The sequence below is a fragment of the Osmerus eperlanus genome, chromosome 10 (assembly GCF_963692335.1).
Source record: "Osmerus eperlanus chromosome 10, fOsmEpe2.1, whole genome shotgun sequence".
In the NCBI taxonomy this organism is placed as follows: domain Eukaryota; kingdom Metazoa; phylum Chordata; class Actinopteri; order Osmeriformes; family Osmeridae; genus Osmerus; species Osmerus eperlanus.
This window is the reverse complement of record NC_085027.1, coordinates 13,297,891-13,316,540: the sequence shown is the minus strand read 5'-3', so window position 1 is coordinate 13,316,540 and position 18,650 is coordinate 13,297,891. Positions and strand designations below refer to the sequence as shown.

At 45.7% G+C, this 18,650-nt stretch overlaps 2 protein-coding genes across 2 annotated transcripts; both read left to right on the top strand.

Moving 5' to 3' along the window:
- Positions 1–125: 125 nt before the first annotated feature.
- Positions 126–11,797, top strand: LOC134027863 (neuropilin and tolloid-like protein 2). Its single transcript, XM_062471088.1, has 10 exons — positions 126–1,013; positions 3,411–3,467; positions 3,806–3,946; positions 5,231–5,479; positions 6,005–6,052; positions 6,209–6,336; positions 7,186–7,414; positions 9,686–9,799; positions 10,018–10,148; positions 10,246–11,797. The coding sequence occupies exons 1-10, from the start codon at positions 1,004–1,006 to the stop codon at positions 10,816–10,818; spliced, it is 1,680 nt and encodes a 559-aa protein (XP_062327072.1). The 5' UTR covers positions 126–1,003; the 3' UTR covers positions 10,819–11,797.
- Positions 11,798–12,166: 369 nt separating this feature from the next.
- dnaja2a (DnaJ heat shock protein family (Hsp40) member A2a) lies at positions 12,167–18,650 on the top strand. Its single transcript, XM_062471116.1, has 9 exons — positions 12,167–12,325; positions 13,645–13,704; positions 13,868–14,094; positions 14,577–14,657; positions 15,101–15,234; positions 15,499–15,695; positions 16,888–17,032; positions 17,200–17,327; positions 17,676–18,650. The coding sequence occupies exons 1-9, from the start codon at positions 12,248–12,250 to the stop codon at positions 17,862–17,864; spliced, it is 1,239 nt and encodes a 412-aa protein (XP_062327100.1). The 5' UTR covers positions 12,167–12,247; the 3' UTR covers positions 17,865–18,650.

Genomic DNA, 18,650 nt, shown 5'->3' with positions numbered 1-18,650 from the left:
CATATCACTTTATTCCAAATCAGAAGAATCTCTGTGATCCTGTTCATCTTGTATGAGAAGTGTGAAATCCTCCCACGGAGATATTGCAGAAGCTGGAGCAGATGGTTCGGAGCTCTTGTGAACTCTTGCAGCGAAATTCATGGCGTGTAATCTGGAATCCATGGTGCCCTCGGTAATGAATTCCGCTGCCATACAGCAGAGCGCCTGATGAATGTGTTACTATGTATGATCCTGGGCTTCTGTGCGTGATCTTCAACAGGGATAGCCCCTGGGCCATGCCTAATGAGCAGGGACTGGCCTGCTTATAGTTTCCAGGAAGACATCTCTCTCTCTCCTTGTGTTCATTTCCACATATAACCTAATTAGGATTTAAGCGCGTAAACACATCGGTACACAATGCTTTTTTGGGGGCATGGCGCGCATCTGCCCTTTATTGTCAGCGTTAAACCTCGGCACAACTAGAGGGAAAGAGAGAGCGTGATGAACGCCAGGGATTTTACACTCGGCGCTGAGGTACATGCGTACAAGCTGCTCATTCAAGCAAACAGCGCCCACGGCTTAAATGAGCCTCGTTTAGTGACATTACTTCAGTTGAACCGCAGATAGACCGCCTCCTCGTCTCCGCTCTCCCTCTTCTCCGCTCTTTCTATCGCCAGACTGTCTCTTGCCAAATACACGCTTGTGGTAGAACTGGACGGGCTGGCATCAGAGTCTGAAACCTCGTGGAAATATGTCTCATTCGTCTAAATGGAATTAACGGCGGCTCTTCTATATACTATCGGGAGTGGTTGAAGAAATCGTTTTACGCGGAGGGAAAGACGCGCAGGATAGTTTGCTTATAGGCCTATAGGCGATGGGATTAAGGACATCGGAGAAAATTTTTATTTTTGTGAAGAGCATATCGTTGCCTTCCTGGATCCGTAACATGGAAAGATAAAGTGTGTTTTGCAGAGAAGCTTCTGGAGACGCAGCCTACTTGGTACCGCCAAACCCAGGAGAGGAGATGCACACGGGTGAGTTGGTTATGCGCTATAATGTGGTAGAGCTAACAGGAGTTGGATAGGTTCTGTGTTTAAGAGATTAGAAATCGATTCTTAAACTTGACTGCGGTGGCATTACAGCATCTATTCATGTATATGGTTTTTGTTGTTTTTTGGGGGGAGAATTGTGTTTTCTTTAGTAGCCACGAAGCTGTTTTAATGTGATTTAAGGAACACCAGAATTCCATAATTGCACCATAGTCTACAGGTTTATGATTCATGTCCAAATCCAACCGTCTTCAGACTCTAAATAACTCCATATTACGAAAACAAAACTGCCTCTGAAGATGTTAGTAGGTCTGATAAAATAATAGCATATTATTAATAATAATAATAGCATCTGCAATTAACACTACGTATGCCGTGCTCAAACTTCGCTTATTTTTTTTGCTCTTTTCGCCTGTGAACTTCACTGCGCTTCAGCAGATCAACGTTCGAACTCGTGGTGCTGAAGTGACAGCTCCCGCTGATTCGCACCACATCTGGGGCACAAGCCAAACCAGTGATTTTGCGGCTCCTTTTAAGCCGCCACAATCTGTTTTAAATCTCTGACTGTTTTACGTCTTTGCCCCCTTGTGACCGATCGGGAAACGCGAATATGTAATGGTCTACCCTAATTTATGTCGGCTACACAACCCATGACTGCACCAACCGATTGACACGGCTCAGTCTCCCTGGAGCCTATGCAATGTGAGGAAAACATGGTCGAAAGCAAACCTACAACTGAACGCTGAACAATCTTTCTCGTGTCCAGCATGCGTTATTTAAAACGCAACAGTGAGGACAGGCTTTCAAACATTATCATGTGGAATTCATAGAAATATCATATTGAGATGTATTATACATAGCATAGCACCTTATGGGAGGCATGTCCTGTGAGGACATATTCTACTTCGGAAACAGCACAGAAAGCAACAACTAAACTGTATGCAGCCTTTACAACCTTCTTCAACTAACCTTAGAACACATACATTGACAAGTAACAAGATGCAATTAATCTCCATTCAGTGTGACTTGTGTCTATTGTGCTGTGCTGTCCACAGTGGGAGGAAAGGATCTTCAAAGGTGTCTATCATGGTTTATATGTGCTCCCCCACCTTCAAGCCCTATCCCATGATTAATGGAGATGGATTGGCTGAGAGTCAATGTGTTTTGGCAACTAGTTGTGTCTGTGTCTGTCTGTCTCTGTGTGTGTGTGTGTGTGTGTGTGCGTTTGGGAAAGCGAGTGTGTGCAGATGTGTGTACTGCCGTATGTGTGGGCTTAACTTCAGCGTATCCTCATTTGGGGCACGGGGTGCATATCTGTGTGTGTGTGTGTGTACGTTTCTGTGTGCGTTTGTGCACGCATGGGTGCGCGTGACTCTCGGGAGATGGGCTAAATGCACTCCCTGATTCCCCCCCTCTGCTCCCCTGGACTCCGCAGTCTCCCTGTGTTTCATTATGCAATCTGTCATCCCCACACTCTCTCTCTAACGCCATAGCAGCGAGCCAGCCTATTATGAAGCCAGTAGGGATAAACCTACGTGGGCTTATCAGCTGAAGACAGCGTTGTGGTCTGCAACATGCACAGGGGGTAGTATGGCTGGTGTTAGAACTGATTTGGTCATGCTCAGTACAATACCAGCCCTGTTGTGTCTGTTGCCCGTACCTGAATGCTTTCATCCCATCCCCACTAAGGCCCGTCCCGTCTGCAGGTGGTTGCCTGGGCTTTAGCTCATCGGCCGAACCCAGTCGTAAGGTGACCAGTGCGGCTGCGTACCGTCTGATGCGTTGATGTCGATCTCTCTGCGAGACATTTAGCCTCTGCTGCTGATGTAAGCCGCACGGCGCTGGTGCAGATCTGTTCTTCACGCGTTCTCCTCAGCACAGTCCCTTCTGCTGGTCCAGTCCTGCTGTGGCGGTTGAGAAATCAGGCCAGCTCAACTCCACTCAGTTCAGTCTTGTGGATATGGTATTAATAGCATCCCATCTGACACCACCTCAGCAAATGTATAACGGTATAAATCTATCTAGCTTCCTTTTGTTCTGCTGTGGGTTGCAGAAATACACAAGTCTGTCTCTGTCTATAGACGTGAAAGAGAAAGGTTATAATGTATTGACTGAGTTAGTTTGGGTCATGATTACCATGAGTGGAAGATGGTCTTGTGTGTGTGTGTGTGTGTGCGTGTGTGTGTGTGTGTGTGTGTGTGTGCGTTTACGTTCATGCATGTTTACTGCCTCTCACAAGAAGATATTTCTTCTGCTATATCCTTGGACCTGTTTCTTTGATGTATAGGTTACTACCAACTGGTAATATGCCATGGTCCTTTGATGAAAGAAAATGCATTTGTAAACACAAGCTAACTGATTCCTGCTGTTTGTCTTCTACAGCCTGGATACTTTTAATTCTGGTAGAAGAGGGATTTGCTCTGGCACAGAGAACTAAAGGTACCTCGTCACCTTCTACTACTAAGATTAAACGATATCTGATATTGGTTGATACTGTCTGTTTTAAGTGTTAAACCTTTTGAATAAATGCATATGTATCACTAAATAAACATTGTGGATGGATGCCAGGACACAGATTAAACCCCACTTCTGGTCCAGAGAATCCTTTAAAAATAGATTATTCAGGACGATCTGTGTCTAAAAGCAATCCTTGTATGTATGGCATTATATATATGCATCTTATCTTCAATGAGGTTTGCAAAAGGATTATTTATTCATCCTTTCATTATTTCATGCATTCATCCCTTCATCCATCCAATCGCTGGTTGTGTTTGCAGAGTCTCTGAGTGATGAGGGCCCCCCTCAGAGTCCTAATGACTGCGGTACCTGGGTCCGCAACATCAATGGGGGGGTTTTCACCTCTCCCAACTATCCTGGCACCTACCCCGCCAACAAGGAATGTACCTACATCATTGAAGGTAAGGAGGGGGGCGTTAGGGTCGATTTATCACTTGTATGTCTGTAGTGTTATACTTTTTCTGCTGGTAGATGGTGGCTTGAGTATGGAGGGAAAACCAGAGATGCTATGCACTAAAGTTAAAGAAACGAGAGATATCTAACCATCCAGCAAACTATTAGAGGTTTCTTGTTAGTGTTGGGAGGTCTGCTGAGGAACGTAACTGCCTCCATCTGTCTCTATGATTCACGTACGGTCTCTGTGGTGTTTTGGAAAGGAGAAAGCTGGTTGTTGGTTGATGGGGCGTATATTTGGCTGTTTGCCAGGGCTGTAGACAGCTACTGTTTGAGTTGTCTGTCGATGCTTTTTATCTTTTTGGATAGGGAAGAGCTGTTTTACTCTGTGTGTGTGTGTGTGTGTGTGTGTGTGTGTGTGTGTGTGTGTGTGTGTGTGTGTGTGTGTGTGTGTGTGTGTGTGCGTGTGTGAAGTAAGAAGAGAGCTTCGGAGCACCTGGCGTGGATCTGTAGAGGGAGATCTGTAGTAGCTCAAGGGCTCCCCCTGTGGGTGAAGCTAACCAACTTCCCTTGTTTAAATGGCAGATAAAGCTGTACTTTTATACATTCTGTCTTCTGACATATTATTAAAATAGAAAACTGTCCCTCAGTGTCAGTCTGTAAACCATGTGCTACAACACCAGTCAAATACATGACTCAAGTCCAGTGATACCCTGTACCACTCATCTGTCACCTACGCAAGAGTATTATTAATATTTATTCAGAAACATTCATTCACCATCTTACATAGTAATCCAAATTCACACAAGGGCAGTTGGAAATGAAAGTTGTGACACTGTCTTCGTGGTTTAGAAAAATACATATGTTGTAATTGTAGTTGTCAGTTGCTTGTAAGATTGTACTGCTTCAGGATGTTAGGTTTTGTCTTGCTCCAATAAGCATAGTAGCCTAAACAATTCTCCCTTTAACACAGATATAGGCAATCTGGGTCATTCATAGGCTCAGAGGATTATTTACATGACAAGTGAACTTGTGATCGCTTTTGTATGGCTGAGGCAGTATTTTGTTCATGGTTCCGGAACAGAAAGGCAACATGCTGCCACGTGAGGACATTTCTCTTCATCGGACGGTGTTCTCTTTGGTACATTTGAGTAAACATTATTTCATGGATGCTGTTGTTGCACATACTGGATGTGTAGAGGAAATGTATCTTGCCTGTGCAGTGCTTCAAGTGTGTCTCTCCCATCTCGGCCTCCCCTTCCTCCTTCCGTCTCCCCTCCTCCGTCCCCCAGCGCTCCCCAGACAAAGAGTCCAGCTGGCTTTCGATAAGAACTATTACATCGAGCCGTCCTTCGAGTGCCGCTTCGATCACATCGAGGTCCGAGACGGGCCGTTCGGCTTCTCTCCCCTCATCGACCGGTTCTGCGGGCAGAAGAACCCAGGCCTGGTCACCTCCACAGGTCGCTTCATGTGGATCAAGTTCACCAGCGACGAGGAGCTGGAGGGCCTTGGCTTCCGCATCAAATACACATTTATAGCAGGTACGACTGATTTATGACACACACCTGCAAAGCCCTCCTCAAATATAAATTCATGGCAGGAAATACAAGTTCGTAATATACACCCGCATGGGATCATCGAATACACATGCAGATACACATCCAGCAGGAAATAAATATTCAGAACACGTGCCTTATACACATACACATTCATAGCAGGTAATACATATTTGTAACCTTTTAAGCTTCACTTTCAGATTTTGTGTTATGAGAGGTGGTAAGATGAATTAGTGATCAAATAATACTTACATGATAATTGTGTCTAGAGTGGAGAAGAAGATTCTAGTATCTCACACGGGAACAATACTCCATATGTTGTTCCCTCTCTGCTGCGTTGAAACGGCGAGCTGTAATCAGCAACTCCCATCAGGCGGCAGATATTTCCCCCGGCGTGGTCCTTCACACGATCTGCTCAGCTTTAATGGGATCTTATCACCTGTTCTCAGCTCCCACATTTCGGCTGTGTGAACCGAAAGTGAAAAAGAGTTTTCCTCCTTATCATTCCAGACCCTGATTTCCATCTTCACGTGGGAGGACTGTTAAATCCCATCCCAGGTAAGTTGTGCCAAATGTTTACCAGTTTGGTCCGATCCAATCTCCTTGGTTCCTGTATATTTTATTCTATCAGCTTCATCTCTCCCTTTATGTTCACACATCGGCTATTCCTATTCTTATAATCCCCCCTCTCCCCCGGTCCAATCTCCCTCTCAGATTGCCAGTTTGAGATTGGGGGTTATGATGGTGTTATCCGCTCCAGTCAGGTCGAAGAGGAGGACAAGATAAAGGCTGGCGATGCTGTGGATTGCATCTGGACCATCCGCGCCCCACCCCGGTCCAAGGTCAGCAGCTTTCTTTTTCCTCTTCATCTCTTTCCCCTCAATTCTTCCTCTCCTGTGGCTAAATGGGTCATCATGATGCCACTCACTGCAGAGGTACAGCCACGGAAGACAACACACACAAACGCAAGTATGAGTGCATGCACGCGCACACACACACACACACACTCAAACACACATACACACAGTGATTAGGCGACAAGACACCAGCACTGGGACACACTCTGTTCTCTGAACTCGTTCTCTCTGCTGAAACAGTGCAGCAGAGTATCTAGAATTAGCAGCAAGTCAAGCAGGGAGCAGCAGGTATTAGGCCAATGAAGCGGAAATCGCTGAAAAGCAGATTCAGCAGTACAAGGAGGAGGCTAAAAGCAGCCACTTAGCCAGTGCAGACTCAGGCCCTCACTTGTGCTAAATAGGCTGGATTTCTTGGAGATTAATTCACAAGGTTGGCAAGAGCAAGGCTGAGAAAAAGGAGCTGTTATTGACAGACTAGACGGAACAAGCAGAAATCAATTGAATAGTCTGGGATCATAACATCTCCAGGGTTTTCAGCTTTAGAATGTGCACACATCTGCTCCGAGGATATTTGACAACTGTTGCGTACCTTCTTTACAGCTTGAATATGACATACATCTCATCACAGTATCAGGTCAATAGATGGTATGGTTTGAAAATGCACCCCCCCCCCTCCAAGTTCATGGTTCTCTACACAGCTACCACCACTCCAGTCACACCAGATCAGTGATTATCATAACACTAGTAGGGAGAAGTGCAAGAATCGAATCATTCACATCAAATCATTTTTCTGCTTTCCATTCTCACCCGTGGATTTGTGTTCTGGGTCTATAGATCTATCTGCGCTTCATGGACTACCAGATGGAACACTCCAATGAGTGCAAGAAGAACTTTGTGGCGGTGTACGACGGGAGCAGCGCCATAGAGAACCTGAAGGCCAAGTTCTGCAGCACCATCGCCAACGACGTCATGCTCGACAACGGCGTGGGTGTGATCAGGATGTGGGCGGACGAGAAGAGTCGTCTCAGCCGCTTCCGGATGCTCTTCACCTCGTTTGTAGACCGTGAGTAGTTACTGGTAGCGCCATCATCCTAATAGAACCTTCACCAAGGGTTCGCCATCTGTCTTGCTGAAGTAAGCAGATAGTGTATAGTCATGTTAATCACATATTACCCCAGATCAATATTTTATACATTATATATAGTATATATAAAATATTAAGAATTTCTATGCAAAACTCCTATCCTTTTTACCATCTACAGTATACTCCTATTAGCACTCAATGTTGTCTGAGGTGCTAGTCATTGTAGTAACATTAATCACTGTCGGTCATATACTGTATTTCCCCGGAGTAATATGAACGCAAATAGGTATGAAATGCATTAATATAGGAAGAGACAGTGGATTAATCAAGGTACACTGGAAGTAGCTAAGTACCCCAAAAAATGATGGAGAATGGAAGTCCTCTCCTCTCATGGTTTAGTTCATTAAGCCCTCACTAATCTTCCAGGCACACACTATACATTTATGACAGGCAATGTTGAAGGTGCTATTGATGAATAGGCCAGATACTCTGCTATCAACAGGGCCTGAATGGCTAACTCACATTCAAGGCTTCATTCTTGTAAAAGTATACAATCTTGTGTTCAAAGCATTAATACTGGGAAGCCAAATGCTAGTCACCCACAGCTTTCACTGTGTGACTTATGGAAGATAACAGGTTCTTGGTATTCTAGTCACATTCTGACACAGTCACTGTAATTACAGGTCACTCAAATAGGAAAAGTGGAAATTCATCTCCTATTGATGAAGTGAAAAGCTTGAATTGGGTTTTCAAAGATATTTTTTTTTATTTGTAGCCAAGCACAAAGCTTTGCCATTTTGTGTGCCAGTTTTTGACGCATGCAGTTAAAGGTTGTATGTAAATTTAGAGAAAAGGCTAGAGAAGAAATCATTCTTTCAGCACTTTCATTAAATGCCTGAATATGTTAGTGGTTAATTGCTGCTTTCCTTTCTTGACTGTGATTGAATCCTAATGCAGTCATAGTCAGCCAACTCATCACTATTGCAGCCTCCTAATGGCTTTGTAAATTCAAAAGTGTAATTTATTTTCCTTCTTTTGGGAGGGCAGAACTGCTTTGCAAACAACTTTTGTGTCAGAATTCAGAATACACTGGGTATATTCCCTCTCTATCTGAGCCAAGCTTTGACTGATAAGCACAGACCCTAGTTTGGGATGAGAAGACACAAACAGATCCATTCGTCTTCATTAGTCAGTAAACAAGAGACCTCTAGGCCCATTTATCTACCATCTACCACCCCTGTTCTCATCAAACTGTATGATCTAAAAATAAAACCACTTGACACACGCTCACACATTCTTACACATTCTAACATGCATTCAGACTGGCCTGTTCCATCCTTCTGCTTACCTCTGCAACCTTGGGTGCTCTCAGGGGGGGAAAGGGAGCAAATGGGGTACGTGGAGCAGGTCTGACACCACTGTGAAGGGGCTGTTTGAAGGCGAGAGCCGCCTAATCGCTTTGGAAGTGAGCGCAGAGTGAGGAGAGTAGATCTGTGTAGTCGACGGGAGAAGAAGGGGTGGTACGATCCCCCTCGTCCCACTGTCAGGACCATTTATCCCTGCTGCACAAGATGGGAATGAGGGCTAACGTGTGTGTGTGTGTATGGTCCGCTGTACCAGAACCAGAAGTCTACAACCAGTCCCCTTTCTGTATCTCCTAGCCCTCCTGAACAAAGGCCTGACAGCCACGTTCAATTACCATGCCTCGCCAGCACATCACCACTCGAATCCTAACAGCCAGTTTAGTCTGGAGGCAAACACACACACACACACACAATATTCACCCAATACCAAGGGACACCTGTCACACAAACACACACACACAAACATGCATCGTAACAGGCGATTAAGTCCGGAGGCAAACACACATGCACACGATACGTCTGTATTGTCACACCCGTCACACACACACACACACACATGCATCCTAACAGCCAGTTTAGTCAGGAGTCTCATGGCGCCCAGCCATCTGTGCCTCGTGATGGCCGTCGGAATTGATTTACTGCCTTTCACCTCCTCCCCTCTCAATCCTCTCCTCCTCATGCCTCCACATACACACTGCTGCCACAGCCGTGAAGGTAGCAGTCATCTCCTCTTCTGATCCTGTGCCGTCGCTGCAGATGAGGATATATGGCTCTCCATGCCGTCTATTACCGAGCCTCCGTGTTAGCCGTGGTAAATGCTGTTATCGCTGATCGCCAGCAATCTGTAAAAGTAATCTGTAATATCTGCTTCGTCTCACTTCTCCAGCCCCCTGCTCCAGCAGCACGTTCTTCTGCCACAGCAACATGTGCATCAACAACTCGCTGGTGTGCAACGGGGTTCAGAATTGTGTCTACCCCTGGGATGAAAACCACTGTAAAGGTCAGTGGTCAGGTCTTCAATCATGAATGTGCTGTCGGGATTAGAGGTGGGGGACCGGCCTTTTACAAATAAACGGTTTCTATTTTCTCCTGTCCTTTCATCTCAACTTATCTTTTATCTTTTCTCCCGCCCTCTTCTCCTATCCTCTCCTCCTCCTCCTCTCCCGCTCTCTTTTCATATCCTCTCTTTCCTTTCCTCTCCCACTCTCCTACCCATAGAAAAAAGGTCTAAGGGTCTGTTCCACCAGATCACTAAGACCCATGGCACAGTGATTGGTGTGTCTTCTGGAGTGGTTTTAGTTCTGTTAATCATCTCCATCCTGGTCCAAATGAAACAGCCCAGGAAGAAGGTGAGCATATATATATTTGTTTGCTTTCTAAGTCTGCCCAGTCTGCTCTTTCTGAAACTCGGGTTTCTTTATTTCCTGATCCTGTCTGTATCAACAGGTGGTGGCCCGCCGGCCGGTCTTCAACAAGGCGGGCTTCCAGGAGGTGTTCGACCCTCCCCACTATGAGCTCTTCTCCCTGCGTGACAAGGAGATCTCCTCCGATCTGGCGGACCTATCGGAGGAGCTGGAGAGCTACCACAAGCTGCGGCGCTCGTCCACCATGTCGCGCTGTGTCCACGAGCACCACTGCGGCTCGCAGGCCTCCGTCGGAGGCAGCATCAAACACAGCCGCACCACCCTCAGCTCCATGGAGCTGTCCTACCACAACGACTTCTCCAAGCCCCCGCCCATGAAAACCTTCAACAGCACCAGCAGCTACAAGAAGGGCTGCTACGGCTACAAACAGACTCTCGACTGTGCCGAGCAGGTGATCGAGGACCGCGTCATGGAGGAGATCCCCTGCGAGATCTACGTCCGCGGCGGAGCCGGGGGAGGAGTCGGGAGCGGAGTGGGAGGGGCGAGCGGCATTGCCGGGGGACACTGCGGGACCCTCAGCGTCCGCGGCAACGGTGCCCGTAACAACACCAGCGTGGTCGACCCCCAGCAGCGTTCCATGTCAATGGACTTCTAGTGGAGATAAGAAGATTGGAGGAGAGACAACCTCCCACCTTGCCTCACACTCATTCAGTATGTCCTCCAATCAGATAGGAAGGACTCTCGCATGCAGGTGTCTCTGATTTGCTCTGAAGAACAGGACACTACCACTCAGAGGAGGGCCAACACAATAGACATTCTTATCTAGAGTTTTTACATCCATTTACACGTAATGCACAGATATAATAATGCTTCTACTTATAATAACTTATTTGAATCTTAATTTCTGTCTCTTGTACTGTGTATTAAAAAATGGACAATTTCCATGCTGTTGCTTGGCTTTTAACTCCTTCATTTTGCATAGTTTGATTTTAGTAAAGAAGAAGCCTAGATGATGATGATGATGTGATGCTGATGATGAGGAAAAGCAGGCTTAGTAGGGAAAGCTCCACAAAACTGTTTGTCTGGAGGAGGAAACACTGGGAAAAAGAGAGATTGATTTGCTGTATGCAATTTGATGTCCATTTAGATCATTTTTAAACTATAACTAAATGATATGGACTCAACAGGAACTGTCAAGAGGAAAATCAAGGATAACACAAAACCTCTCATGTCAAATACTTAAATAACAATATTTAACTAATGGGAAAAGTAAACTGCTATATAACCAATAGGTTGAATAATACCTTAAAGTTGTATGAATAAGCTTATGCTTGAATCCAAAATAAATGAGCCCAATGCCAAGCATTTCTGATATCCATATCCTATTAAATATCTGACCAGTCGGTTTTATGAATGAAAGATCTTCGTAAAAAGACAGTTGGCAAGTTGCAATAGTTTGCTGAGACTGTTCACCAGTTGGATAAAATGAATTATGTGTTTCATGTGAAATCCAGTGTATAAACAAGCACAACCTGTTTCTTGAGAGACAGAGACAGACAACGCCATACTTCTATTATTTTACTGCTGGTTGTACAGTTTTATTCTGTTGGATTAAAATAGAATTTACTCATCGACCTTTGTCTGACTCTCAATTCAGTTTTAAAGACAGTACTGACGTGGAAGGTAGATAAGAAATTTTCTCAGTTCCCTTCCACCACCCAAATTGCTGTCATGTTGAATAAGACATCTGAAAGAGCTGAGCAACTGACTAAAACGAATTAATTAATTAAATGAATCATTCATTAGGCACAGTTGTGACACATTTTAATATAATTAGTTGAGAATGTCAGTAGGGAAGTTAATTTTTTAAACACAAATACATATGAGTTTATTTAATTTTCGTTACGGAGCCTACCTTTAATGACGTTCCAGACAAGAGAACTCCAACCGATGAGCGGCAGCATTACCAACATAGCTCACACTGCCGGAAATCTTCAAAGAACTGGAAGAAGACGATATCTACCGGCTTCTCTTTCTCTTCTCTGCCTCTCGTGTTGAAGGACCTTCCCGAGCTACTGTATATAATGGCTAACGTTGTTGATACTAAATTATACGACATTCTTGGAGTTTCCCCAACTGCCACCGAGAATGAGCTGAAAAAGGTAGATCTTTTCGAAATACGTTTTTATTTGATTTTAAAATTGAATTATGTACATTGAGATTCTAACTCCTCCTAGTTTCAGGAAATTGCCTTAGCTTGTTAGCAATGCATAAACCATAATCGAGCGAGCTAGCAGCTAGTCTAGCGCTAGCTAGCTCCAACTAGCGAGCTATTCAAATTGGAATAGGTGTATTTGCTGGAAGTACTGTACTACTATCTTAGTATGTCCGTAAATGTGTCCACTGCCATGGAAGGGTTAACTAGCTGTTATGTAACTTGAAGCGTTTGAGTTTTAGATGGTTAGCATTGTTCGTGTGTTAGCTGTTTTTTTACATGTTTACTTTTTTGTTCGGGCTGTAACACCAATTTAAAGCTGGCAACACTCTATCTAGGCTAATGCAAGCTAGCAATACTCTAGCTAGGCTAATGCAAACTAGCGTTTTAGCCACCGTAAGCTACCCGTACGTCGTTGCTGGGTAACTAGACTAGCCCAACATGTTAATAGCACCTGTAGCAGGGGCGTTAATTAAAGGGCGTTAAGTGTTTCGCCGTGTAGCGCCAACAGTAACAATTCAAGTATCTGCGACATACGTTGTAGTTAGGAACGGCTATTTAGGTTGTCACAAAAACAAACGCTAGACTGGCCATGGAACGTTAATTCCAGGAAATAGTCGAGGCATGTAACAAGCCGACATGCGTAGCTACTCAAGTTTTAGCGCTGGTGTAGCTCGCTAGCCAGCCAACATTGGTTACTTCTTAGTTTATTTCAGCCAGAAACGCTTCCACAAAATTCACTGCAACATGGTGCTAGGGAGAGATGAGCTAATGACCTATTTTAAATGGTAAAACTGAAATGTTGACACCAACTCCGTGTTTCCCCAACTTGACTTATAGCGTTGAAAATATTCTAGCGCTTTCTAGGGCGCTAACGCGTAAGTAGCTAGTAAATCAACTCACGTGCTTGGAGCTGGTTAGCTCACAAGCCAGTTTCATGTAAATTTGCATTGTTTCGTCCACCGTCATTAGGCGAATTTAAGGATAATGTACTGATTTGATTTAGTAGTTTAATGTAGATATACTTGAGCTGTCAAATACGGTCAGTTTACTAGCTAGGTTTTTATACGGGCCGTAAGGCTAACTTAACTAAGGCTACTGCTCAGGCCCATGTTACTGCGCACAGCCGTCTGCTGTAGGTAGATGGGGTTAACCCCGGTAAACAACTCACATTTGGTAATTGTTCTTTTATTTCATGGGTATATGGTATTAATGTACTTGTATTCTCCAATCTGTTGGATGAAATTTGCTTGTGATTTATTGTAGGCATACAGGAAACTGGCAAAAGAATACCACCCTGACAAAAACCCAAATGCAGGAGACAAGGTAAGAATAAAGTGCTTTACTCTTCCAGACCTGACTTAAGTCTAAGAACACACAATTAAATTCAGACCCAGCTACAAAAGGGAAAGGGGATGGTTGTCGCTGGTGATGGTACATGGGAGCTCATGAAGATATACAATTTAAACAAATCATATTTTTTGTCTAGTTCAAGGAGATCAGCTTTGCCTATGAGGTCCTGACCAACCCAGAGAAGAAGGAACTGTATGACCGGTATGGGGAGCAGGGCTTGCGGGAAGGAGGTGGTGGAGGTGGGGGGATGGACGACATCTTCTCCCACATCTTTGGAGGAGGTCTGTTTGGCTTCATGGGCGGACAGGGACGCAGCCGGAATGGAGGAAGACGGCGAGGAGAAGACATGGTTCACCCACTAAAGTTAGTAGGCCTTCCAACCCCACCCAGTAACCATGACAACCCCTAATTTCCCAGTCAGTCAATGACACTTGTCTGTCAGCTTTAGGGTAAAGACATCTTTACTAGTATGTTTAGTCAGTAGAGGAATGTAGGTTTAGTCATGTTTGTGACTGATGCAGGGGCTAGATTTTATCACTGGACATGTATTCATGGTTTTTGATTGATGCCATGTGCTGCAGGAGCTGCATGGAGTCTTGTGATTCAGGAAATCAAGGCCAGGAGACTGTGCCCATCTCTTTTATAATAGCCTGAAATCACCAGAGAACCCTAGTCCCTTGTAGAGGCACCTTCAGTACTAATAATAGCTGATTATGAGTGTGTTTTTCTGATCAAGCACAAGTCTCCTTGACTTTAGTCCCTGTTGTTACACAACAATACTGTTTCGATTATCTTTACAGCCTGACTAGCATAATAACATGTTTGCATGCCCTTTGTTTTGACAGGGTGACACTGGAAGACCTGTACAATGGTAAAACCACCAAACTACAGCTTAGCAAGAATGTCCTGTGTAGCACTTGTAATGGGTAAGTGTTTCTGTTCACTGTGCATTCATTTTTCTCTTCTTACCTAAATCTAGGCTTAACAGTTTACAGTCTTGTTTTCTCTTTCTGATCACATTGTGAATATACAGTATGCACTCAGCTAGTGTCCATGGTGCTTGTAGCCACTGTTACTGTCTGGAGAGGCTGGTGTTTTGGTCTCTGACCAAATCATAGGCCAGATTGTAGGACAGTCCCTCTTAATAACTGTATGGCTTGAGTTAGTAATTCATTTATAAATTACTAAACGGATGGGCTAGATCCAAGCCACACTGTGATTGGTCCACATACTCTGACCTAGCATTCCCACTATTTTCCGTCTTCCTGTCCAGTCAGATTTCCTCTGGAGTAGTCACATGCAGTGTGTTGGTGGTTTAAGTGGGGGTTGTGCTCAGTGATTGATTGCTCTTGTCTGTGCCTATCCCCAGCCAGGGGGGGAAGACAGGAGCTGTACAGAAGTGTGTGGCGTGCAGGGGGCGTGGCATGCGCATCATGATCAGACAGCTGGCACCTGGGATGGTCCAGCAGATGCAGTCTGTCTGTACCGACTGCAACGGAGAAGGTGAGGGGCTCGCCTGCTGCAAGAACAGCCTGGTCTGGGTCTGTCTCCCTGGGATGTCCTCTCCACCGCCTCCACTAAGCACGTGGAAGGAGATGGTGGAAGGAGATGGTGGGAGTGGAGTGGAGTTTTATGATAGATTCTGCCCACGGTGTATTAGTGGTGCCGTCAGTGTTATACTGACATACCCCCATCTGCCCCCTGTACCAGCCCCCTCCAGCCCTGCCTCACCAGGCAGGAGGTAATCCTGTCTCTTTCTTCTTCCAGGTGAGGTGATCAGTGAGAAGGATCGCTGTAAAAAGTGTGAGGGGAAGAAGGTGGTGAAGGAGGTGAAGATCCTGGAGGTCCACGTTGACAAGGGCATGAAGCACGGCCAGAAGATCACCTTTGGGGGAGAGGCGGACCAGGCGCCGGGGGTAGAGCCTGGAGACATAGTCCTGGTCCTGCAGGAGAAAGAACACGAGGTACACAACCACCACTGACATACCAGTACTGTCTACCTTCTGTCTCAGAATAGAGCACAAGATACTGATAGCACTACTGCTGTCATCAGCAGCTTTCGGTATCAGAACAATACCATGATGTACAGGACAACCTGTCAAAACAGTGTATCACTTCCTGTCCTGGAGAGGACAGGAGAGGTTAGATGAAACTCCTCGTTGGATCAGAATGTGTTGGTCCTTGACAGTAAGGGTGGTGTGCGTGCATGTGTGCACGTACAGCACTGTGTGTGTGGTCTGAGGCAAGTGGTGACTGTTGAGTGGAGGTTGATTGGTGGAACAAAAGGCACCAGCTGTCTGGGGGGGAGGTCCTCCACACTGTCAGGATGTAGCAGGTTTCTTTGTCAGCACCTATAGACTGTAGTACACAAAACTGGCTTAGTGTCTGGCTTGTTGTATTGATATCACATGCATGGGCTGCTTGAACAATGCTTTAGATGTTTTGACTTGGTAGTCTGTAGAGAGAAAGATCATTGAAGAGCCATAATCTAATCCACTGGAGTGTGTAAATATGGACGGATGAAATACTCCCGACATGGTAACAAGGTGGTCATGACCTACCTTGATCTGTAGCACAATTGGGATGCTGTTCTGTGTGTCCAAACACTTGGTAATCCAGTTTCCATTCCCATCCTGCCCACCCCCTGAGCCCTGTGGCATGTGTATCATAACTCTGGACTAATACTAGTCACGAGTGGAAAGGCTGGCCCTGTGGTGTTTAATCCTGTAGCCAGCCGTGGATAGCCTGCTCTGGTGCTGGGCTGGTCCCCTCAGCCCTTGGTGTCACCTCCAGACTCCTTAGCCCTCCCGTGAAGCAGGGGGATGAATGGCAGGTGTGGGGTGCTGCTGGCACCTGGCTCTGCTGGAGAGAAGGGCCCCTACAGCACGCTGGCTGGGAGGGAGGGGCTGCTGGTAACCCACTTTCTCCTGGGAATACAGACAGGGTGGGCCCACCAGAACTCTCACTGCATCCTGGAATTGACCTGTTCCATTTTCTACTTAACAATATTTAATTCTCTCATTCAGTTAGATACGAATGGTCAAACATTTCTTGGAATAGAACATGGATGATGGTAAAATGTGAAATCAACGTGTGTGTGTGTAATAGTTTTGGGCTGTTCTATGCCATCTGACAGTGTAACCCTGTTCACCTCAGACTTACAGACGAGACGCCCACGACCTCCACATGACCCACAAGATCGGACTGGTGGAAGCGCTCTGTGGGTTCCAGTTCACACTGAAACACTTAGACGCCAGACAGATCGTAGTCAAATATCCCGCTGGCAAAGTCATCGAGCCAGGTACGTGTGTGTGTGTGCTGAGGGGGACTAGAGAACTACTGGAGATCTTGGCCAGAGGTTATTCAGATCAGGGTCTGCAGATCAATCAATGAGCAGGGCAGGTTGAACATGTATAAATCGTGTGTAGTAGTAGTAGTAGTAATAATGCTGGTTGTTTGGTGTCCCAGGCTCCATCAGGGTGGTGAGAGGCGAGGGCATGCCCCAGTACCGTAACCCCTTTGAGAAAGGAGACCTCTACATCAAGTTTGATGTCCAGTTCCCAGACAACAACTGGATCAGCTCAGAGAAGCTCACAGTAAGGCCTCGTGGCTGGGAGGGTCCTGCAATCAACCTGCTGTTGTATTTATCTAGGAGGGTCTTGGTTGTCTGTGATTACTGGTATGGGCTGTAGCGTCCAGGATGTAGGGGGGTTATTAACACCACTAATGCTAGTCCTTGTGTGAATCAAGAGGCTCTATGCACTAGGTCTTATTTAGGTGTGACTCTCAGTCTTTGTATGATAATCCCTGATTCTGAGATTAGATGCATGTGTGGCCGTGGGTATAACTTAAGCACTGAGGGATGGTGGAACAAAGGAACCTGGCCCTGACCTGGCCCCTGCTCCAGTACCCATGCTGCTGTGCTCTGTGTAACCCTTCCCCAGGAGCTGGAGGACCTGCTGCCCACACGCTCTGAAGCTCCCATCATGTCTGGGGACGCCGAGGAGGTGGACCTGCAGGACTACGACAACAGCCAGGGCACGTCCGGAGGCGGCCGGCGCGAGGCCTACAACGACAGCTCGGACGAGGAGGGTGGCCACCACGGCCCGGGGGTCCAGTGTGCGCACCAGTAACAGCTCTTCTCCCCCCCCCACACACACACACAGGGGAGTATGTATGAGTTGCACAGGAGATAACACGGATGTGGTTCAGGCTTTATCTGGTTTGCCTTTTATGATAAAAGAAACATGCCCAGCCTCCCATCACCAACCCCTCCCTCCTCCCCTTCCACTCATTCCCTTGTAATAAATGCACATCCTCCCCTCCCTCCTCCCCTCGTCTCCTGCTTTCTGTGGTGACACCAGATTAGATGGGAAGAGGTTGGTTCTTTGCTCGTTGTGTAACTTGCATTTTTGTTCTCATAGTACTTTTACGTTAATTTAAACTAACCACACATCCGTTTGTATAAATGCAGTTTTGGATACAGCCTCAGAACTCAAAGTTGTGGAGCTGGAAAGTGCAGGACTGACTGAGCCCAGCTTACAAAACTCACATTTACCCACACTTTTAGGGTTTGTATGTATCTGTGCTTGATTTTTACTGCTTTACGTTTAGTAGGTTTTTACTTTTTTGGTTTCCATTTTTAATTGGAACAAGACAATATTGTGTTTAAGAAATGATTGTCAGTCAGCTTTATATCAGCTGCTGTGCTACAAAGTGGTGTGTCAAAACAAGATTGACGATAATAAATGATTTCATTAGTAAAAGGCCTGTATCTGTGCATAGCCCAGGTGCATGTAGAAGCCCACTTTAGCTCCTGCACTGACTAAACATCCAATCAAATGAGTGAATAAAAAGCGTCATACTTATGTGAAAAGGTCATGAAGTTGTTGAATAAAAATGTTCTTTAAAATCTGCAA